At 40.6% G+C, this 23,354-nt stretch overlaps 1 protein-coding gene across 1 annotated transcript; it reads left to right on the top strand.

The window, feature by feature from the left end:
* Positions 1-172: 172 nt before the first annotated feature.
* On the top strand, positions 173-22,685 carry LOC102049274 (solute carrier organic anion transporter family member 1C1). The gene is made up of 14 exons (XM_055712774.1): positions 173-381; positions 3,718-3,859; positions 4,672-4,804; positions 5,420-5,541; positions 6,476-6,622; positions 7,212-7,310; positions 8,088-8,333; positions 9,002-9,166; positions 12,547-12,742; positions 13,776-13,941; positions 14,405-14,589; positions 18,820-18,884; positions 20,150-20,267; positions 21,306-22,685. The coding sequence occupies exons 1-14, from the start codon at positions 253-255 to the stop codon at positions 21,526-21,528; spliced, it is 2,136 nt and encodes a 711-aa protein (XP_055568749.1). The 5' UTR covers positions 173-252; the 3' UTR covers positions 21,529-22,685.
* Positions 22,686-23,354: the final 669 nt, after the last annotated feature.

Genomic DNA, 23,354 nt, shown 5'->3' with positions numbered 1-23,354 from the left:
AATGAAGATGATGACTGTTTGCTCAGTATGATTTAATCTTCATTAGTATAGGCAAGTGGATTGCAAAATTCTGTAATTAAACATCCAGTGCACTGGTCAGATTCTGTTGTAAAGTTTGATAATTGCTGTTGTAGGGGAAACAGTACAGTGGGGTGTTGCTGTCACATGACGAGCTTTTGAGGCTGAGCTAATAGGATGGCCTTTTAAAATGTTCTCCATGTTTTCTGGTTTAGAGACAGGGGATACACCATCATGGAGGTTTCATCAAAAGAAAATTCTCAGTTTTTCTCTAACAACACAGTCCTGCCTGTTGACCGATCTTCATTCAAATCTGAATCTTCTGCATCCAAGGAAAAACAGTCATGTTGTGGAGGTATAAAGGTAGAGTATGAGGATTTGAATATTCCAGTAGGGACTTAGAAAACAGCTTTTTTTGGTGAGCTATCCCTTTTTCAGTTCTGATTGTGTCTTGCTGAGTCATTATGAAAACACTAAAAATATTTCCAAGTCACAAAAAAAGTCTGCTTTAGATCTGTATTTGCCTGACATTTGACAGTGTTTAAATAGAACATGTTGGCTGAGGCTTGCACATTACGAGATCTTCAAGTGTCATCCTGAAAGGTTGCTATATCCTCTTTACTGCAACTTCCTGAGGTTATGAACAGGGTATCGGCACGCGATACCACAGGCAGCTGTCAGTACAGACTGCTTTTTTAAGACTGTAGCCATGGTAGTCTTCTGGGCTCTGAAAAATAATATTTGTATTGTGGTCCTCATGTTTTGAGTGTTATATAAGGTATTATTATAATATTCCTGATTTGAGAGAGTTCTGCATGAGATGAATTTGAAACGAAACTGCTGAAATATCATCACTGTATCTGCATTTGTCTCACCCATGAGAAGTACTTCCTTGAGGCAATGGAAGCTCCCTGCTTCCTGCTTTAAGCCCTGTAATGTAACTGGACCCACCTGACAGTTAGGACCGCTGCACCTCAGGGGACCATTCCTCCCTGTTATGGGAAACTGGGGTACAGGAGGCAGCGTGATGCTTTGCCTGCTGTCTCCCTCTGCTTTCCAAGGCCAGGCTGTAAAATGCCGACACTCTCCTGTGTGAGATCTCAATAGATCACAATGGTGAGATGATTCAAGTTATATGGAAAATCAGTCTTTGGCCTTGCCCAGTTCTTTTTGTCTTGCACAGACTTTATTTCTGTGGTACGTGTGTGCTCTCTCTCTCTCATCTATTTTCAGGTACTAATCCAGCCCCCAATACAGTCAACGACCTCAGCTATAGTTGATCTGAAGCAAAGCAGTTAAGATATTTTAGGATTAATTGAGTCTGATGACTGCTATAAAAATACTTTGATTCCTAAATATTCTCCTTGATTTTTTCCTGATCCTGTAAAGGCTCGGAATTGGGTCCTGTTTTGAAATAGAAAATAGAAGATGAGTGATATTAATTTAATTAGTATCATAATAGTAATTCTATCATTGTTCCTCCATTTGCCGCAACAATAATCCGATTCACTCATTGAATAAACCTTCAGTCACAGATTAGCCAGTCAGGAATCAGCTTATTAGCTCCAAAAATAGAAAAGCAATATTTCAGCTCAGTTTCCTTCTGTTCAAAAAATTTGTCTTCTGGGAACCCAAACTGATATGATTATCCTATTCCAGTAGGAACTTATAAAACTCCTTTTTGTGGTGAACTATCCATTTTTCAGTTCTGACTATGTCTTGCTGAGTCAGTATGAAATTATAAAAGACATTTCTAAGTCACAAAAAGTCTGCTTCAGATCTGGATTTGCCTAATGTGTTACCAAAACTATATGCAGATTTCAAAGGTTGTTTTTGCCAATTATCAGCCTTTCCATATGTTAAAATTTCTTGTATTAACCAGAAAGATGTGGTGAAATATTTACTTACAGTCACTGACAAACCACAGAAGAATGCAGAATCATGTGCACCTTCCTGTCCCAGCTCTAAATTGGGAGCATTTTTCCACCGTTGCACGCAATCTCCACCTCCCTTCTGGGAGAGCCGAAAACCCAGTAGAAAAACTTGTGCCAAGAAGAGACAGAATCGTTTTGAAGTTCTAATTTGACCTATATGATTTTCCTATGAAAAGCCATGTTTGCTTTCACATTGCTATTTAAAATCCAAGGGCATAAACACAGAGAAAAATGTAAAATATAATGGAAATATTTTTACTAGAGAGCTCTTTGAGAGCCCTCACTGCAGGAAAGAACAGCCAGATACTGCTTATTTACCCACAAGTGTTTCTGAAGGAGGAATAACCAGCTGGCTAAAGTGTGTTGAATGTGGCACAGACATACATTTTAACCATAACACAAGAATTTGCATTCAACAGTGATGGCAGTGTTATTACCAATGTGCCTTGTCAAATGAGATGATGTAAAGAGTATTGCATTGGAGGTGAGTAGATCACTTCAGAGCACTTGCTTACTGGAAGCATAATTTCTCAGAGAGCAGGCCTGAGGAGTAGGACAAGGCTCTAAACCTTTCGTTACATGAAACATTAGTGTGTCTTTTAATTTCTAGTCTGGGGGTCAGGAAAGTGTGTGTGTGTGGGGGGGGTGTTTAACACATTTTACAAAGATCATCCCTGTATTTTCAGTCAACACAACCTATATCTGAAAGTAGAAAGCAATGTTGTGGTTTCCATGACCAAATACATGGGGTGTGAGTATCCCTGGAGCTTGTAAACTTAGTAAGGCTGCATTGCATGAAGGCAAAATCAGGTGAGAGCTCTGCAAGAGCAAAACAGCTGGTGCTAAGGACCCTGCTCTCCCATTGTACATATTTCAAGGTAGGGAGTTACTTCAGACCCGCTCTAGTCTTGTCTCAGAGACTGAAGAGCCACTGGTTGTTGAAGTGAATGTAATGCCCTTCTGGAACACATCTTCCAGTTTAAAAGGGATTCGGTCTGCACATTTGCAGTATGTACCAAAGCACAATGAAGGGGGTGAGAGTTTAATTTCCAAAGTCTGCTCCTAATACAGGCTAACATACTAAATCAGATACAGTGGTAACTAAGAGAAAACAACTATCTCTGCGAAACAAAAGGATAAGAGAAGGTTGTCCCACAGAAAAATGCAGTGTGCACTCAAAAGAATATGTATGTATTAGAGCTTGCAAGAGGTCTGGGGCGGGGGGTGGGAAAGGACAAGCCTAGAAGAGAATTGCCTGGCAGGTCACTGTTTCAACTCATGAAGCCATGTAACAGGCGGCAGAGACTTCTCTCTCCTGGCCAACCTGGGCTTCAGTGGGAACAGTTTACCAGTACAGGACTCTAAAACCCAGCGAATTCCAAAAGTCTATGTCAAAAAATGCCCAGATAACCCACCTCTCCACCAAGCCACACTTAACATTTACTCTTTTTCTTATTTTGTAAGATACCCACTCCTTAGAGAGATTAGGAAGGTGATATATGTGTCTGTCCTTCAAAGCATCAGTAACTTTGGCATCTACATGAAATTAGCAATGGCTGCTAGCAAGCTCAGTTTATATGAGTATTGCTCATAAAAATTGGACAAATCTGCAATCTAGCATTTCATAAAAAGTAGGAGAGATATTGATGTGGTTTGGTTATTTGGGAAAAGAAAAGGTGGGAATATATATATTTTTTTAACAATAATCCATAAAGTAAAGCCTTCTGTACTGCCTGATTTTAATCACTGTCAATTTCTTTCACAGATATTTCTCGGTGCATTGTCTTTTGTTTATTTTGCTAAAGCACTGTCAGGAAGTTATCTAAAAAGTACTATCACGCAAATAGAAAGAAGATTTGATATCCCTTCCTCTTTGGTTGGCGTTATTGATGGCAGTTTTGAAATTGGTATGTGCTGTGGAAACCCACTTTTGTTTTCAGAAAAAAAGTGATACAATTTGTTGTAAAAAATGATTGTATGAATCTCCTTGAACCATTAAAACTGAGAAAGATTCACCTCGCAAAAATCAGCATGATGGTCAGTATGATTACATTGGATAGGATAGGGTTGCTAATACAAGAGATTAAACAGAATCCTAAATACGTCATAAGCTTAGTGTCTGGCTAATTAATAATAATAGAAATTTTGATTGTTGAATGAGAATTTATTCTACACAGATTTCCACTTTCTCTCTCCTTTTATCAGCAACCCATCTCCCCCATAAGTGTTTGCCCTTTGTGATTTATTAAGCAGCAAGAGTACAAACCTCTAACTGTATCCTACATTCATTGTTCAGTCCATCCCCTTCCCTCTTGCACTAAGGTTTCCAGCATGAAATTGTCTCTTATGATTTCAGATCACTGAATTTACCTCGTGGCTGCTCAGTAAACTGTGGTATTCATGGGAATGAAATCTTAGCCTAAACGTATAAAGCTCTGGTTTATTCCCTCTTTTCTTATTCTCCTGGATATTTGTTCTCTTCAGCTGGCACAGTCCTCCTCCTCTTCTCCAGCTGCTTATCCAAAAGTTTATGGTTTTCCTATCATGGAAGGCATTGGGCTCCTCTAAGAATGCCTCAAAACAGGGAGAAACACCAATCCCACATAATCAACCCTCTACCCCTGAGATCACTGCCTATATCACACACCAGGGATTGTTATTTTAGGGGATCTCTTATCAGCAAGCCATAAAACTCAGTTTTCCTTTTGTACTCTCAAAGGGAACCTCCTAATCATAATTGTTGTAAGCTACTTTGGAGCGAAGCTTCACAGGCCAAGAATAATTGGAGCAGGCTGCTTAATTATGTCAGTTGGAACATTCCTAATTGCAATGCCCCAGTTCTTCATGGGACGGTAAGTGTAAAGTGATTGGTATTTTCCAACTAGGCTATGCACACTGAATGTTACCTCACTAAAATATTTAGGTATCGATTGTGAAGTTACCCACAGAAATAGGCATATGTGGATGTGGTTACTCAATTCAGTATTTTTTGTGAAAAGGCTTATTACTGTACAGCAAATAAATTAACATATATGCTATTCTCAGTGGTGATCAACTTATTGTTCTATTAGTCTGTGATTCTGAACAACCACATTTTGACACAATTTAAGAATTGCTGAAGCTTCAGTGATGAAGATTCATCTTAGGATAAACTTAGGAAGACAATCTGAGTATCAAACACAAGCTGGAGGATACACTCACTATCTGATAATCTTTTAGTACAGATTCATGTGTCATAGCAGAGCCAAGTGCCTGTTAAACTGAAATGCAGCACTGTGTATAAGCAGGGATTATAAACTGCAGTAAAAAACATATCCATTTATCCCTTGTAAACCATCATTGGCAACACTGGATGCAGATGAAATTTGTCTTGAAGTGCTATGGGCCTATATCCCATGGTCATAACAGATTAGATTGCTATTTCTTGTAAGTTGGGACAGTAAAAGACAACTTTGGTTTATAAACAGATATAGGTATGAAAGATTCCCTTCTACCATCAATTCGACTGTTAGCATCTCTCCATGTCTGCAGGATAAAAGCCAAACTCCACTCTCAGCCTTGGAAAAATCTCAAGCAAAAATAAACGCAGGTGAGAATGTTATATGTTAAATATTGTGCTAAGGACAAAGGAATACATCAAACGCTCCCAAATTCTCATGCAATAGTTTATTAGAATGAAAAAAAAATAAGTGGGAAACAGATTAATCTTTCACACAGAATAGCCAGATCTACTGGTTGAGGGAAATCTATTAAAAATAAATATATAACTGCCACTGCCCACTGCCAAGAGTTTTTTTCAGGCTGCAGCCTTTCCTCCAGCCTTGCTGTCTCCTCCAGCAGCTTTCTGCAGGTTTATGGCTTGCAAAAACCCCAACCTCCCATGAGGACCTTGAAAAGTCATGGTCTTCCCTCTGGCGGGAAACATGCCTTTAGGTCTTCACTCCACTGGAAAGAACCAATTGTGTCTCCCAGCCTGCAGACCCCGCTTCTTTTTTCTCTGCCTGCCCACTGACCCTGTTTTGCACACCACAAAGCTGTGTCTTCTCTGGGTGCATTGAGCTCCTTGTGGGCAAAGTACCTTCTTCCCTGATGCCCGGCCATGAATAAGCTGTGGATGAGCAAATCAAGCCACCTATATGTCACAAAATGTATATAGTTGCAATCTCATACCTGTAGATTAGATGGGGCTGGTAGTGCTCACCATCATGAATGTGTCCCAAATCTTTCTGTTAGGAGATCGCAGATTTGGTTACAAGGAATTGAAAAACATTTCTAAAAGGGGATGTGATAACAAATTTATAAAACTGGCCAACTCCTAGTATGGTTGACTGAATCAGTTCATGCTAAACCTGTGTGCACCTCAAGCTGATTGGATTAAAATTGCCATCCCAAAAGAAACATTTTTCATGGTTTTCATACTGTGACATTTTTCCCACATCAGAAGTGTTTTATAAGTCCTGTGCTTTCAGTGTCAAATGGTTATGAAAACAACATCATTCTTGTCTCTTCTGTGATGTACCCAGGATGTGAAAAAGAAGCAGGCTCTTCCATGTGGATCTATGTTTTACTGGGAAATCTTTTGCGTGGAATAGGTGAAACTCCTATCCAGCCTCTGGGAATTACATACATTGATGATTATGCCATGGAAGAGAATGCTGCCTTATACATTGGTAAAATAATATTTTTTTCCTAATGGATTTTTCCCCAGAGAAAACTGAGTCACTCTGAATAATGGAATGAGCATTACTGAATTAACTTGCCCTGATTGTTTTGTTTGCATAATTTCCACTATTAAAGTTTATTTAACAGTCATGTAAACTCAAGGGACCAAGTTCCTCTTTAATTATACCAGCACAGTTTCATTATCTTAATTTGAGGAAAGAATTTGACCTTAGGTTCCTGCTGTTACCCTAATCTTTCTAATTCTTCTGGATGTGGACTGCTGAGCCTCTGTGCACATTCAGTCCTCTGGAAAGTGATAAAAAACATGTACTCTTTTAAGCACTTAGAATTTTAGCAGGGGCTCAAAGCGTTCCCTACAGAATCAGATAGAATTATAAACAATAGTGCTGAGGCTTTAAAACGTTGGTATCACTGGGTTTTTTGCTGTGTTCATTGTCTGAAGACTTCTGTACATTCACTTGAAATATAAGACTATATCACTTGTTATCCATCACGTCATACTTTGCTGTTAGCTGCAGCAAGAACCAGTGCTCTTTTTAACTCAAAAGCATAACAGTCCCCTGTTTTCTATTGCAGGCTGCGTACAGACAGTTGCAATTATAGGGCCAATATTTGGCTTTCTTCTAGGATCCCTGTGTGCCAAACTTTATGTTGACATTGGCTTTGTAGATCTGGGTAAGTCAGAAAGCTCAGGTTTTAAAAATTCAGTCAGGCTTCAAAACGTCTATTTTAGGTGAAGAACGATCTAGTTATCTTCTAGGCATAAAGGGCTAGCGGGGTAGAGCGGGTATTTTATGAACTGAAAGGGATGACAGTAATGCAATGCCCCACGCAGAAAAGGCTAGCAAGAAGAATGGGTATGGAGGAAGTAGGAGGGCTGACCCTTCCTCAGTCCCAGAAGATCTGTGGCTGGTGCCCCCCAGGAGATGCCCTGGTGAGGAGGCTCTAGGGAGACAGCAGGCAGCAGGAGGAGGCAGGACCTGCCAAGAGCTACGTGTGTGTGTTTTGTAGTACACGATCATTGCCTGGAAAAGCAGTCTTGCAATGGGTACCAGGGCTCCTGATTCCCTTCCTCCTGAGGAAACACCTTCCACCCCATTTTTCCCTGGCACTTTCGTGCAGAACAGCCTGACTGGGAGCAAGCGCATGGTCACCTGGATTACCCCATGTCCTGGGCCTTGCAGCTTCTCTGGAGATGTGTGAGTGGCACGGTTGGGGACCCTGTGGTGTCAGGAGAAGGCTGCTGCTGGGTCACAGCAATCAGCAGGTCCTTATTGCCTCCCCACAATTGCTCCTGTAACACCCATAGAGACACACAGCACAGGTAAACCTGGTGAGATGAGGTGGGGGTGGACTCTTCTGGAGAAAGGCCCTGCAAAATCACCTTCCTTGTTATCAGCAAATATTCTTGAAAAGCATTTATTTGTTTCTCCTTTTTTTGACTTTCTCCAGACAGTGTAACAATAACTCACAAGGACGTGCAGTGGGTGGGAGCATGGTGGCTGGGTTACTTAATAGCAGGTGTGATTAGCATTCTGGCCAGCATCCCTTTCTGGTTCCTGCCAAAGCATCTTCCGAAACCAGAGAAGAGAAAAGACTCCAGTGCCTCTTCCGAGCAGTCAAAGTTCATCACTGAGGATAACAAGGACCAACACAAATCCTATCAGCAACAAGTGAAGATTGCTGAGATGGCAAAAGGCAAGTCACTAGAATTTCTTTCCTGAGTGTTGAGTCTTTCTATCACTACCTTTTTATACTTTAAAACTTTATACTTTCTGAAGGCATATTTTAATGGCTGCAGAATTACTATTTTCCCTCAGGCATTACTCTCCACCTAACTGGCATGCACAGAAAGGTTCTTTCATTGTTCTTTGGACCTGTTCTTGCATGCAGAATTTCTCCAGGTAAGATTTGTAAAATTATGCTAGTGGCCCAGCAAGTATCATGAAACTGTCAAAATTTTTCATTCACAAATAATGACTGCGCATTTTCCCTCAGAATTTAAATCTGTAACTTAGTATGTCCGTGCTCACTCTCAGCTGTGGTGAGCACTCCCTGCCCCCAAGTAAAGCTAAAAGATGCTGTGGCTGTTGAGGACACATAAAAAGCAAATCAGTCCTGGTTTATGATCAAAAGAAGATATATAAAGCAAGATATCTCTTCTGGGAAATTGATGCTTAGCATTTTGCTCCACTGTTCCCCCTTTCAAAACTAGGAGAGCTCTTAGAGACATCATGGAACTTCAAGGATTCCTTCTGAAATGTCCTGCAGTCCTTTTTGGAAGGTGCAAACATGTTGCAAAGCATTATTCACAGCAGTTATTCTCTCTCTGACCTGGTTGTCATTTCCGTTGTTTTGTCTTTCAGACTTCTTGCCATCACTGAAGAACCTCTTTGGGAATCCGGTTTACATTCTGTATTTGTGTGCAAGTATTATTCAGTTCAATTCTTTAATTGGCATGGTGACATATAAGCCAAAGTATATTGAACAACAGTATGGGCAAACATCTTCAAAAACTAATTTTGTTATAGGTAATGTTATATCTGCTTCTTGATATCTTAAAAATTGACATTTAAGGAGTGATGTATACATATATATAGGGAAAACTGGAATTTTTAGGATACATTTGTTTCTTCTCCTTCCTTGTCTGGCTTTAAGTAGTAGCTTATAGAAGGTAAGTTATTTCATTTCTGCTTTAGAACTAGTTAGCTCTGAGTTTATCTATGCAAAGGCATACTGTGAAAGATTACATGATTTGATAACTTATTTCCCATTTTACTGGAAATTTGAAAAATAATGTATGTACAGCACAAAAGTATAATTGAAAAGAGAATTAATTTTAAAATACTTTACATAAATTTGTCATCAGACAGATCTGTTCCCTTGCTGGCTTCCCATTTATTTCAACGAAATGAAGATCAACTCAGTGAGTGCTAAAGGACTGACCATAAAGTAGCTGTGATATTGCCAGTGATTTCTTACTTTCTGAAGAGGTTGGTGTTAAATAAAAGGAAGTCAAAGTCATATCAGTGATCACACAATACATGCATTAAAAACCTAACATTATCTCAGTGTGAAGTTGGTGAAGGACAAATAGGTATTTCTGTCCTAACTTTACCTAAGAACCTTTTTCTGTTGTGAAGTTAGTCTCCCAAGCCCTTCCATATAGCATGAGGTAGAGAGAGATGCTGCTTCTGCCTTTGGGTACCAAGGTGGCCATTTCTGGAGATGTCTTCAAGGTTGTGAATGCTGCTGCCCAGTTGCTGAACCTACATGCAGGCTTGGGTTCAGTCCCTGAGATCCCAGGATTCAATAGCATTACACAGCAAAGAGGTTTACATCTATCCAATATAGAGGGAACTGCCTTGTTTCAGAGCAGCATTAGTTGCACAGCAACAGAGGTATATATATGCAGAAAAGCTGTATTGATCCATTGTGCTATGTTAATTCCTTAAAGATAGAAGCTGGAATTTCCTGGCACAAACCTCCTCAAAGCAAGGAGAAATCTTCAAGCATGGTCAATGGCCAGAGAAAGTCCAGAAAACAATCCCTACATTCAGTACAGTACTTCTCATTGTATTTACAGATTTTCTGGAGCTAAGCTTTCAGGTATGTGGAAACTGAGTGAGGATTAAGATCCATCTGATTTCACAAGGTATAGGGACTATATACAACAGAAAATGTGCAATGGCTTGGCTAGGGAAGGATCCTGGCTGAGTGGCTATCCCTGCAATAAGGTGGTTTTTCTTCCTCCTTTTCCTTCTTCTCCAAATACAACCTTGCTAGGAAAGCTGAGGGCTGACTAGAACTAACATTGTCTATTTCCCTTTCCCTACCTCTTTTTCTATTCCTACTTTAAAAAAAAACAAAAACAAAAACAAAACAAAACAAACAAAAAACAAACAAAAGCTATCACAATCTCCCTGATAAATAGTAGAATTGTCAGAGCAATTTAAAGCACTTTATTAAAAAATCAGCTGGAAGTTGTAAGAAGGTATTTTTCAGTAGTCACAAGCCAAGGAATGCGTGAGAAAGTAAAATGGCTCCTACTGTGTCTGTATGATTTTCCTGATATATATACACACTTTGCCTGCCTCCCCCCCATGATGCCAGTGTCAAGCAGTGGAGTTACCTGTAAGGCCATGAGACAAAGGCATGAGCAGCAGGGTGCACAGGACTGGGCAGGCAGAGGGTGAGTACTCCCTGATGCATCGCACAGCTCCTGGTTCAAACGCTAGCCCCCTCTTCAAGCAAAAGAGAACAGGAAAACCTGTTACATAGCGACTCTTAACTTACATATGCTACATTTTGGATGCTGCTTCTAAATTCCCTGAAGTACAACTTTCATGTATGGGCAGAGTGAAAAATGCTGCCCCAGTGAAGCTTCCTGAATGTTGTTAGTAACGGAACTGGGCTCGTTACTCAGCTGGGATACTGACTCCTGCGTTTGCTAGATAGAATAAGGCTTTTCCTAACATCAGACATGCCTATTAGCATCTCTTCTAAGCACTGATTTTTTTTCCATGTGTACAGGTGGATCAAACACTGACTTGAGCCAGAAATTTAAGGGATCAGAGTGCAGGCAGATTAGACTTAGTTTTCAACGGTGTTCTACACCAGGTCATTTGAAATCATGCTATAATACCTCCAGTCCTCTGAACAAACCTCTGAACTTCATCTGCTATATGAATGCATGTATGTTTTGGCACTTGCTTGTGTTTGGTATGCTTGCTCTGCTCAGCATCACTCGGTGTCAGCATGAATTAAAAGCTGCAAATTGCATACACAGCCCTGTGTGAGGGGAGAATTTAGTGCACTGGAAGTGGCTGGTAAAGCTGGAAAATCATTTTCAGTAACAATGAAATCCTGCAAAGTGCACCTTGCTTGACTGTGTGGTATCATTCTCTATCTAGAGACGGTGGTCTCTATCTACATCTTCTTTGTGTGTACTGAACAAGATCATTTTTGGTTGTCTTGTCCATGTCTGTCACTATGGGCACTGCTCTGAGCAAAGCTGTCCAGGAAAGGATCAATGGTCACCCAATTTTACGTTTCCTTCAGTGCTCTTCCTCTTGACGGCCTGAAGCCTAACACAAGAGAGCCCATTGAGTATACTTGTCTTTCTGCTGTTGCAACACTCATTTAAGGGAGTATTTCAACAACCACAACCAGAGAAATTCCCTAACTGTCCTGGGCACGGAGGCAATGACATACTACTGGCTTTCTCCCTCTCGGAGACTTTTCCAGGACATTATCGGTTTCATGGCTGAATCACAATAGAAAAAGCAGGTCTTGGTCCAAATTTCATAACACTATAGGTAAAACTGAACTGTCCTCTAGGAGTGAGCGGTTCAGCCTCCTCCCATCAGTGGAAAAGGGAAGGAGAGGACCTGCCCTGAAAGCTGGAGTGAGGCAGCCCCAGGGAGTGGCCCCTGTTGCTCCCACTGTGGCAGTACGTGTGAAGGGCACCGGGAAGGTCCATAGCAAAGCCCCAAACAGGGCAGTGGGACTGTGGCTGTCTTGGCTGCCCTGAGCAACACGGTGCCCCAGGTAACTTCTCGCTGCCCAGAGCAGCTCTTGTGAGAAAGAACACTAAAAGTATTTGAATTAACATTACAATGATCCCTCCACTAACAAACAAACAGTGGAGAAAACCACCTAGCTTAAGAAATTGGAAAATCACTATCTAAACCAAAGAATGAGTAAAGGAACATTTCCGTGGAGGCAAGTTTTTAAAGCAGTCCCAGCACCTTTGTAGGAACAATCCAATTCTAGACAATTAAAATGCCCTGACTGAAGATCTTTCCTATTTTGTTGCTTTGTCTTACTGTTGCTGCTGGTTTGGGGACTGAGGAGGATAGTCCATTGAATTGGAGTTTTCGTTAGTACAGATTTTTCTGTTTGATTTCAGGTCTTATCAACATTCCTGCTGTGGCCTTTGGCATATTCTCTGGAGGACTGATGATGAAAAAATTCCGAATCAATGTTTTAGGGGCCGCAAAACTCTCCCTGGCATCATCTTTCTTTGGTTACCTTTTGCTCCTCTCATTATTTGCGATGGGCTGTGAGAACTCGGATGTGGCTGGACTGACCGTGTCGTACCACGGGTATGCTGGGAAGGGCACACCTCAGCATAAAGTGCTGTGGCAAACCAAACTCGTTCCTCATTTCATTCCACAAAGTATGTATTGTTGAAAAGAGAATGACTGACCTAAATATGCTTCCCAGAAATTTGATTCAAAGAGGTGGAAACCGCTTCATCTATTCCAGCAGGCATTATGTCAGAACCTTTTCATGATTGTTGCCTTCGGCCCAGAGGGGTTTATGCCACAAGTGCAGATTATTTTTTCTGATTACTTTTTAATTATTATTGCCATGGGACCCATCCTTTGAGCCTAGAGATTTCTGGATATGTGGGGAGCTCAGTAGCAGGGGTGAGATTCAATTAATTGTTCCTTGACTCTGTGTGCTGCTGAACGATCCATGGCATTTAATAGCCTCTGAACCCAAAACTTCAGTGTTCATGGATTAACCATGAGATAGCCATGATGTTAACTGTGAGGTACACCTGAGACTAGATGATACTACTCTGTAAATCTCACTTTTGGGGAGGAGTTTCCAGCACCAACTCCACAGCAGTTCCAGGACCTGCTCCGATGGTGACTTCAGCAGCAGCTAGCTGAAGTTGGCAGATAGCCATCGTACGTGTCAGACCTTCAGTCTGGATAAGCCCCATCCTTATCATTTCTTCACTAACTTCTTCAGCGACCCTTTCCCATGAGTAACTCACTCTCCTCTTTGCCACTGGAGTAATGAAACTTTTTTTCCTACTTTTGTTAAAACTGCACCAAACATCAGATAACTAAAATCTTAGAAAATATGAGAAAATGCATGAATAGAAATTGTTAGCTGTTTCTCTTAATAAAGTAGCTCACAGTAGGTAGTGTGATATTGTGAAAACCTTTTGATAACAGAGAAATAAAAATTTACACTGCTGCATGAATGTGAAGGGGCAACATCCTAATAGACTACAGACAGAAGGTCTGGCCAGGTGCTTCTGACAGAGCTCATAACCCATGATTTGATAATGATTTCTTCCACATTTGTTAGAAAATATATTGCAATTTCTCTTTTTTCCAGAACTAAGCAGATGACTGATCATGAGCAAGCCCTCTTTTCAGAGTGCAACTCGGGCTGCACATGTTCCAAGAATGACTGGGACCCCATCTGCGGGGAAAATGGAGTTACCTACATTTCTGCTTGTCTCGCTGGCTGCCAGGCATCCAACGGCAGTGGGAAAAACACTGTAAGACAATCTTTTGTTTCCATGTGTGATGTTGTAGGGGTTTTTTTATACAACCAGTTGTGTCAGACTAAGTGGATTAAAATTGAGTAAGGCACATCTTCTTCAGCCCTAAACTCCTAAGGATTTTTTAGCAATCTGCCACCCACATTTAAAATTTCTCAATTGCTGTTTCCAGCAGAAATCCCAAGCAGAGGATGTAGGAGGGTTGGTTTTTTTTCGCTGTTAGTTACAAAAGCTTTAAAAAAGTTTAAAAAAGTTTAAAAAAACCCACTAAATACAGTCATCAACCATAGATACTTTCTTTATAAATTTATCCTTCAATAAACAAGCCTTTTCCTTTTTAAAAATATTTTCCAGTTTGGGTTTAAACTTTCAGCTACCTAGAAAACCATGATGTGCAATGCCTGAACATCCACTTCTCTGATGTTTACGTTATCATATACTTTTGTCTGCTGTCTTCCAGGTATTTTTTAACTGCAGTTGTGTGGGAACCTTGGAATCTCCTTCACAAAGCTCCTCAGCTGTGGTGGGACCATGTCAAAAAGGAAATGACTGTCCAAAAATGTTTCTGTATTTTCTAGTAATATCGGTAATCACTTCATATACTTTATCTGTAGGTGGCACACCCGGATACATACTGCTTCTAAGGTAAGAAATCATTTCTGCTAGCATTGACAAATATTTTCAAGGTGTTTTGACATGTGTAACTGGGTCTTCCCCCCCTTCCCCACCCAGTATTTTGAAATATTTTCATCTGTGCAAGGTGGCTTTTGAAGTATTATTTTTTACTATTGAATGGCATCCTCATAATCTGACAATGAGTTTTCTACCATCGAAGCAGCAATGCACTTATGATTATCTCTACCAGCGGTACCTTTCTAGTTTTAAACATGATACAGGAGGCCTGGTTGGCATTTATACCAAATTCCACTTTCCTTAATGTCTTTTACATTACCGGAATGGTGTTAAATGGCCTCCATACAAATGGAAATTAGTTCTGCATGTGCCAATGCGCGCATGTGAATGCTTATAGGTAGACAGTTTTCTTCACTTCCTAGGATTCCAACACACAGCTGTGCAGAGATAATCTAACCCAAACCCTCTATATACACGCACGTAACTCTTCTCTGGTCCATTTTATGATTTCATATAATTGCTCTGTCCCAGATTTCTCTCCTGAAAACAAAGGTAGATTTAGCATGAGATATGTGTGGGGGTTCTGTCATAATAACCATGGCTTTATTAAATGCTTGTCCCAAGGGATTGCTCCAATACGTATTTAACTGCTGGAACTATTTGTCCATCACCAAGTGTAAGTTTTTAAGCTAATATTATAAAGCGCAAAAGGAATATAATACTTCCAGTGATTAATCTGGATGTTTGTCAGCTTCTTGCAATTTTTGGATTCTAAGTGCTGCTCTGCTCTGTTTTGGAAAGCTTTCTTCCTCAGTTCCTCTTTCCAAATTATTTCCAGATGGGTACATTCTACTTCTCAAACAAAACAATGGTAAATACAGTTTAACTAATCTTTATTATTGTGGTGTTTTCTTACCCCCAAATTCTCTTTGGTTTTGAATCAAATTTTCTGGAGCAGGCCCTGTCTCATCGCCAGTGTCTTTATATCACGTGGAAAAAGCCAGTGCTAGAACTGGCTGAATATAGACTATATGGAAAAAACCCAAACAAAGAAATGTAACTTCAGCTACGGTTCCAGCACAGTCCTTGAACCAGAATTAGTATTCACAGAGATAATTTAGAAACGGTTGAGGTGAGGATCCTTCTCCACTGTCCTCCACAAACACTGCCAGTGAGGTATATGCCTTAAACCATATAAGCTGCATAGCTTTCCCTACCCACCTTATAGGGTTACCACTGAGTACTGCAAAACCACATGGTGTCTCTCCCCTCTCCCCTCAAAAGGAGTCACTTCAAGAAAACTCATATTAAAATCCATTCCAAACAATTTTTGCTGAAGCTTTTGCATTACTGAAACTGCCCATGCACCAAGAGGAGGATGATTCACAAGCTGAGAGCCTGCAGCGAAGCCTTCAGGGTTTCCAGCAGATTGCCTTCTGTGGTCACTTCTGACCCAGGGAGATTTTTTGTTGTATAAATATGGGCATAGGGCTATGTAGGGATGCAGTTTCCTTCCCCTTTCCCTCCACATGATGTCCCCCTTCTATCCATAAAACGTAGAGTAGAAAATGTTCAGCTATGGTACCACACAGGGCCTCGAAACCACCATTGCCATACTCAACCTCCTGCTCCCTGGCTTGTCTCCGCTGCAGAAGAATCTGGGAGGAGACGTTCATCACTGAACACTGTGAGCTTAAATCACACTGAGCTGCCTGCACTCCTCAGCCCCAAGAACTTGCTCTCAGGGGACTTAATGCTTAGTGGATTTATTTTGGAAAGCTTAGAGAGGTTTTCAATAACGATACTAAAACATTTTGTTACATGAAATCAGCAAAACAGCTTTATTGGTTCTGCTCCAGAGCTTTTATTTCTGTGGAAAATCATTTTACTCTGAGAGCCATTTAACTGAAACTGAGAAGTTATGTGTTTTTCTGCTGGATTGAAGGCAGCTGAATCTGATGTGCGGCAAAATTAAAACCATATCAATCTTTTTTTCTTTTTTTTTCTCTGCAAATTACCTGTGGGCACAATTCCATTTTGAGCTCACGCTTGCTTTTCTGAAATCCATCACTGACTAACTTTCCTTGAACACCTCTGTGAAACGAAAGTGTGCTTCTGTTCCCAGAAAGAAATTACATGCTTTTTGAAAATGAATAATCCCAAGGTCAAATTGCAGACTTCATTAAGTATTTTTTCCAATTACTTGTTTTTAAAATTATTCACTATTCAGTCAGGTCTGATGAGATTCCAGCACTTAAACAAGCTGATGTTTTCAGATGAGCAGATATTGTTGCACCTGCCGTGGAGCACAAATACAGTTAAATCTCTAAAAGCCTGTAAGATTTACTTAATTTGTAAAAATGTAAAAGTGTAAAAATGTAAAAGTGACATTTACTTCAAGTGTTTACACAACAGCTACTGACCATGTCATTTGCTGAAATGTCTTTTTAGTGGTATTAGACTAATTACAATTCCCAAGAAACTTGGGAAAGCCTTGAAGTTTTGGAGAAAAAAATCCTGCAATTCAGATAACTGTTGTTCAAGCACAAGCTATTAATAGCAGGTGATTAGGCAGGGAAAAGGAAGTCTCAGATCTCCCTGAGAGGTCTGGCTCTCACTCAGCATCTCAAACTCGTGTTTCCGTGCAAAGACAATACAAATGTTCAAACACGGGCCCGGGGGTTCTGTCTGAAAGAGAAGATTAATTTTTTTGCAGGACACAAATCCTATGGAACACACAATAAATGTTCAGTTGTTGGTTCTGTTTTGCACTTCCTGCTTTCTATGTCCCCACATTCGGTTAAAAGGACTTCTAGGCTGAGGCTTGCTTGTGTAGCATGTATCTGATAGGAGGACAAAACTCTGTTCTTCCAGCTCAAAATCATACTGCATTCATGCCTGCATAGATGGCAGCGGCTGTATAAGCCACAATATAACATATCATATGATGATAATCCATGATCAGGGCATTAGAGAGTGAAGTGCTCAGACTGCAAAATGAGATGCACAGAACCATTTTTTGACCATGGTACTTTGGTGTTGTTTTCTACTCATGTCCTTCTGGTCCTTTTCCATTTTCACTAAATTATAGGAAGATGACCTGAACATAATTTACAACATGGGTTCTTAATGCTGTTCTGGCAGCTGCATTGGGAAATAATAAAATATCACTGGTGCAGAACAAAAGAGCTTCTTCTGCAATGTTTTTATTATTTTTGAAAAGGTATTCCTGATTACTTTAATTTCTTCAGTAGCTGAGTCCATCCTTGTTCAGAGTACATAGACTGGACCTCTGAAGTGCTGTGCTTATCCATAGCAACAACTGAGTTTCAGCCCTTTCTTTTGTCTTTTTATATTAAATAGAATGACTGCAACAGCAGGGAGTTTTATCAATTACCATAACGATACACATGTGTTACTCGCCTCACATATCAAGCATGCCCCAGTTTAGTCATGTGACTAGGGCTACTCACATGCTAAAAGTAAAGCATGCACTCAGGATCTTGCTGGATTAGGTATTGTAATAGGCAGTCTGATACATGCTGGGTGAAACAGCACACTTGAGCTGCTGGTGAGGTTAGCAACAGGTGAGTCCTACTAATTTTAGTGGCTCCGTATACACACTGCTGTTAGCATGCATGTGAAAGGCAGCTGTTCTCCTGTCCACCACTTCCAACCATCCTAGAAGAGCCAGGACAATGACCCAAGGTTGGAGCAGGGCTAATCTAGAGCCAGAAGGACTGATGTCTATGATGCAAGCTCAGAAAAGTACAAATGCAAATGGTCCATCCGTTCTGTCAGAGAATGACTCAGAGGGTTTACCTTTACAGGAGGTGTGATCCTGATCCTAGATACAGTGCAATGAAGACTGAGTGCCTAATGCTTTGTACTAGTCTAGGTCATGATCTACAATTTCAGAGTGTTTAACTGAATAAGACTATCCAATGATGCATGATTTCACAACCAATTTTCTTGTCTGTGTTAGTAACTCCTAAGTGCTGGTATTACCTGAAAATGTACCACCTTTTTAAAATGTGATATTGAATATAGATTTTCAGAATTTGTAGATACTGTTCTGATTTTATTGCATTACTTTCATATTTCTATAATTATGTTAAAGTCAGTGTCAGTAAAGAGGAAAACCACATTTCTTTCCATCTTCTTGCTTTCTATTTGTGTTCAAATTATCCATAGTAAATTCTTTATTTGTATTTAATACCTTTTTTCTTTTTTTTTTTTTAGATGCATTAAACCACACTTGAAATCATTTGCACTTGGTATCTATACCCTGGCAATAAGAGTACTTGGTAAGTCCATTTGTACTCTTTGGTCCATTTTAATGTACTACTCACTAATCGTTTACCCTAGAATTAAACTTTGATTGCTGGAAAAAACAATGTCTAACTGACAAATTAATGTTAATGGATTTAAAAAAAAAACAAACAAACAAAAACCAAAAAACACCTAGGAAAAGGTTGGAGAAAGGAAGCAGCTTTGTATTTTGTAACTTATATAACTGTCTTAGGTATAAGCCAACATCCATAGAGGTAACAAGTGATCCTTTGGACTATGAAGCTAACATAAAAATTACTTGTCTCTCCTTATTCAACAACAAGCATAATAGAACAGCTATGGCTTAGAATTTGTGATAATTTTTCAGGCATCTTTAACTCCCTAGAGACTAATGGATTCTAAGTACAGGTGTGCCTGTGGGCAGGGTTCGCTGCAGCCTTGAGGTAGAGCCACCTGTAAATTTTCTCTAAAATCAAGGGTACCATGAAATGCCAATGAACTGGAAACTAAAATCCTCCAGGTCTTCATCAACAAAGGTAATAATTAGCAAGAAGCAAGTCACTTTTTAAATAAAGCAGACTTAGATGAGCTGGATGAGACAGATGTAATGACATCAGGGCAAAGTGTTGGCTGGTTTCTCACATTTCGGCAAGCCAGGATTTTCCCTCCAGGCTTACTTAATTCTCCAGAAACCATAGGTGGCTCCCTAGGTTGCACAGTCCACAATGTCCCCATTAGCACCTGAGGAAAGCCTTTTCCTCTCCACCATCCACAAGCACTGCAGTAGGTTTGTCCCTGCCACAGGAAGATCTCAGGATACTTGCAGGCTACTTGTAGACCCACTGCAGGTTCCCAGCCCTGCCGTCTCTCTCCCTTCTCATGCCTCTCTCAGAACACCACACAGAACACTCATCACCCCCAAGCTGAACAGGCTCCATCACTCCCTCTCAAGAAAGAAGTATCTCCTTTTCTTTTTTTCTTTCCCAGAGGAGTCCTGCAGGGCAAGGAAACCAAGCCATGGCCAGCACTCCTGCTGACTTCCACAGGCTTTTTGATGTTCAGCTGTGTTTCTTCCCCACCCTGATTCCCCACAGGGAGGAAAGGGCGGTGTGTGCCTGGGCAACACAAGACACAACTTCTCAAACCAGCAAACAGTGTGGAAGTGTCATTGCTGTTCGAATGTATTATTTAATGTTCCACATGAACGTGTCTCTAGATCGGAACTGATCACCCGGGAAAGTAACCTTCTTGCCTCTATTTATTTGTTACATACAACAAGCGGGAATTCCAGCCCCAGTGTATTTTGGAGTGGCCATAGACACCACTTGCCTGAAATGGGGAAACAAAAGATGCGGGGGAAGAGGAGCATGCAGACTCTACAACTCCAGTGCACTCAGGTAACTGCTTTTCTCCATTCATTGTTTAACTTGTGTTCTTTAAGTACGTCTAAGCTGGCGCTGGCAGAAAAACTTCTGTCAGAACATTTTAGTGAAAAATCTAAAAATGAAAGAGTCTGACTAGCAATATTAACAATAATGCTCAGGTTTTGGCATTCTCTTTTGGTTTATTTTCTTTTTTTTTTAGGGGGTCATCTTATTTCAGTATCAGCTTGAAATATTTAAATCACTTTATTTTCTGCCCCCAAAAATGTTCAGTTAAAACCTTGATTTTGTACTAAAGCTTCCGTCAATTTTTAGCAACTCTGCTGTGAGAGTGTGTGTCTGTAAGTAAGTAAAAGAGGTGTTTAAGCTCATCGTTGCTCCACGTTGGAGCTAGACCACAAAAAGGAAGGGTGCCAAAAAGCACAAGCACACTTGGCTTATCTAGAGGCTTAAGCACAGTGTTGTCTTTATCAGTCTCTTGCTAAAGGAGAATAACTGCCTGAACTGCATTCATGAAAGGCATTACCAGAAATGGAGAATGGAATAACAATGGTAAAAGGAAAATGAGAGAACAGGCTGCCCTTTCCCCCACCCCCAGGGAAAAACATGAGGGGAAGGTATATCTTGTTTTGAAAATTTAAAGAAAAGAACAAAAGCTTCTTAGTAATAAAACATAACAATGATATTGTTGCTACTGTTGTTGTTACTGCCATTATGCCTGTAAAGCAAAAATACGATCAAATGGTCTTGGTATCACTGTACTGTTTATGAGGCAACCAAAAAATAAATTAGTTGCCCTAGAAATATTAGTGTTATTCTCACTGAAGCACATTGGGGTGGAGAAGGATAGTCAGTGCCTGAGATGCTTTCTTGGCCACAGACCACACAATAGCTGACCTGGGTGAGCTAGCAGACTCTCATCTCCAGGGTTATCATCTTGCTTGAAAAGCTTTCTTACTCAGCCTTAGTTCATAAAAATATGAATGTGTCCTTGATGCCTTCTAGTTGTACATTGCCTTTGAAATAGGCTCTCATCAAAAATTTCTCTCTCAGGTATGTGTACCTGGGGCTGACTTTGGTGTTGGGCACGGTGTCCATTTTCTTCAGTGTTGCTGTCCTTTGGGTTCTCCGGAAAAGGTCTTCTCCACAAGATGAAACCCTCTCAGCCAACGGGGAGAGAGGCACCTGTGGGACAAAGAGCAGGAAAGATAATTTTGTTAATAGTGACTGTTTAATTCAGACAACTTACTGGCCAGAAAAGGAGACTAGACTTTAGGAAGACTGAGATCTCCACTGTGACTTCACCCAGTGAGTGGTGTTCCAGGCAAAAATTCATCATCAGTGAAGCGGTATATTAGTATCCACCCTGAAAATATTCACCTTCATGTAATTTTCACTATAAACACCAAAAGCAAAGACAACAATTTTAGTACATGTACAGCTCTGAAAACACTGCTCACCATTTGTCCTGCCCAGCCAGTGACTTTCAAGTGAGGGGGTTTGTTACGGCTGGGGAAGTGCAGTGTCCTCCCTCACTGAGAAGCTGGTTTCACGGCTGCCCCTCAGCTCCACCGCTCCTCGAGAAGCTGCAACAGCCACTGCTGCCCCTCTGCTTCCTTCTGCATGTGAGGGGTAGTGGGGAGGCTGCAAAGCAGCTTGCTTTGCCACGGCACGAGCTCAAGAGGAACTGGTGCACCAAACCAGCCTTGGCAGCCTGGAAGGGGCAGGTGCTGCACATAGCTCGCCCTGGCAGGCAGTGCGGTGCAGGGCAAGAGGAAGGTGGTTTGCTGGCGGGAGAAATCAGCTGCGGGCTCTGGGCATCTCATGAATTAAACCCCATAATGCTTAGGACATTGAATGTTGTGGTTAGGGATTCTTTTTCAAGTAGCTCTGTTACAGCACAATAACAGCAATAAAAGTTGTCATTGCAGTCAAAGAGATCACAAGAGTATCATCCAAAGGAAACTGAAATACAAATAGAGCTTTTTTAGGTTTCCAACAGTTTCTTGCTACTTGCTAGTACTCAGTGTACTGAATAATTCCATACATTCCATTTTATGCAATGTAATAACACCATGATACATGATACATATGATTTATTTTTTAAAAAGCTATGACAAGACAGCTTGGGAACAATAAAATTAATTCAAAGATTAGGTGATATGAGGCTTTTCCTTTCAATTTATTGTATTTGCTAGCTGAAACTAAGATGTGTGTCATAATATCCCTTTATATATTTTTTTCAGTTTGACAATATTTGGTATGAAATAAATTTGGGGTGGGGAGTACAGTGGAGAGCTGTTTAACATGGAGCAAAATCTCAAGAATGCTTGAACTGAAAAAGATAGTGACAGCACGACTACAAATTATGTCCTTTAAAGCAACTAGAAATTTAGAACACATGATGAAAGGTAGGCTTCACCCTTCATAATAATTTTGGCAAAAAAAAAACCTGTATCATATCACTTGTATCTCAGCAGTGACTGTGGGTACCCTGCTGCCAAGCTGGGCTTGCAGGCCAGAGGCAGATGTGAAGCCTCTCCTGCGGGATGCATGAGGAGGGGCAGATGTATAAGAATTGGGTTTACTGAGCTTTCAATGGTAAATGTTTAGAGTGTGTCATTAAGGAACTACCTAATCCATTCAATAAGAACATCAAGAAGGATGTTGCTTAAGCACCAAATATCTGCAGAAGGTAAGGATTTAAAGCCATCACTTCAGAAAATGCAGCTGTCAGATGAAGGACTAATGTCACCCACCATTTGCCATGTGGGTGAGTGTTTAGACAGCAGCCTGGGCTACCTGGTCCCCTGTCCCAGCTCTTTGTCCTCCCAGGTGTGTCAGAGGCTACAGGCAATGGGGTGTTGGAGAGCTGTGGCTGTCAACGTTGCCTTGTACAACTGGATACTGAACTAAACAAAATAATCAGGAAGTTTGTGAATATGGGAATAACTGGAGCATTATTATTCGGGTGAATCACAAAGATTGGCATTCCAGTCTCAGGACTCAGTCATACTACATCATCATAAAAACAGAAAAAATGCCAAACCACATCAGCATCCAAGAGTAAGAGAGGTGCTTGGAGCATTCCTTAGACTCCTT

Source organism: Falco cherrug, chromosome 5, assembly GCF_023634085.1.
Source record: "Falco cherrug isolate bFalChe1 chromosome 5, bFalChe1.pri, whole genome shotgun sequence".
Taxonomy (NCBI): domain Eukaryota; kingdom Metazoa; phylum Chordata; class Aves; order Falconiformes; family Falconidae; genus Falco; species Falco cherrug.
The sequence above is the reverse complement of the archived record's forward strand: the minus strand, read 5'-3'. Positions and strand labels throughout refer to the sequence as shown.

What these genes read in the sequence shown, in the direction of transcription:
- LOC102049274 (XM_055712774.1), top strand. Translation starts at nt 253, where the DNA reads ATGGAGGTTTCATCAAAAGAAAATTCTCAGTTTTTCTCTAACAACACA. An exon ending in GATTGCTGAGATGGCAAAAG is followed by an intron (nt 8,334 to 9,001) that starts GCAAGTCACTAG and finishes TTTGTCTTTCAG; the next exon opens with ACTTCTTGCCATCACTGAAG. An exon ending in CTGACCGTGTCGTACCACGG is followed by an intron (nt 12,743 to 13,775) that starts GTATGCTGGGAA and finishes TCTTTTTTCCAG; the next exon opens with AACTAAGCAGATGACTGATC.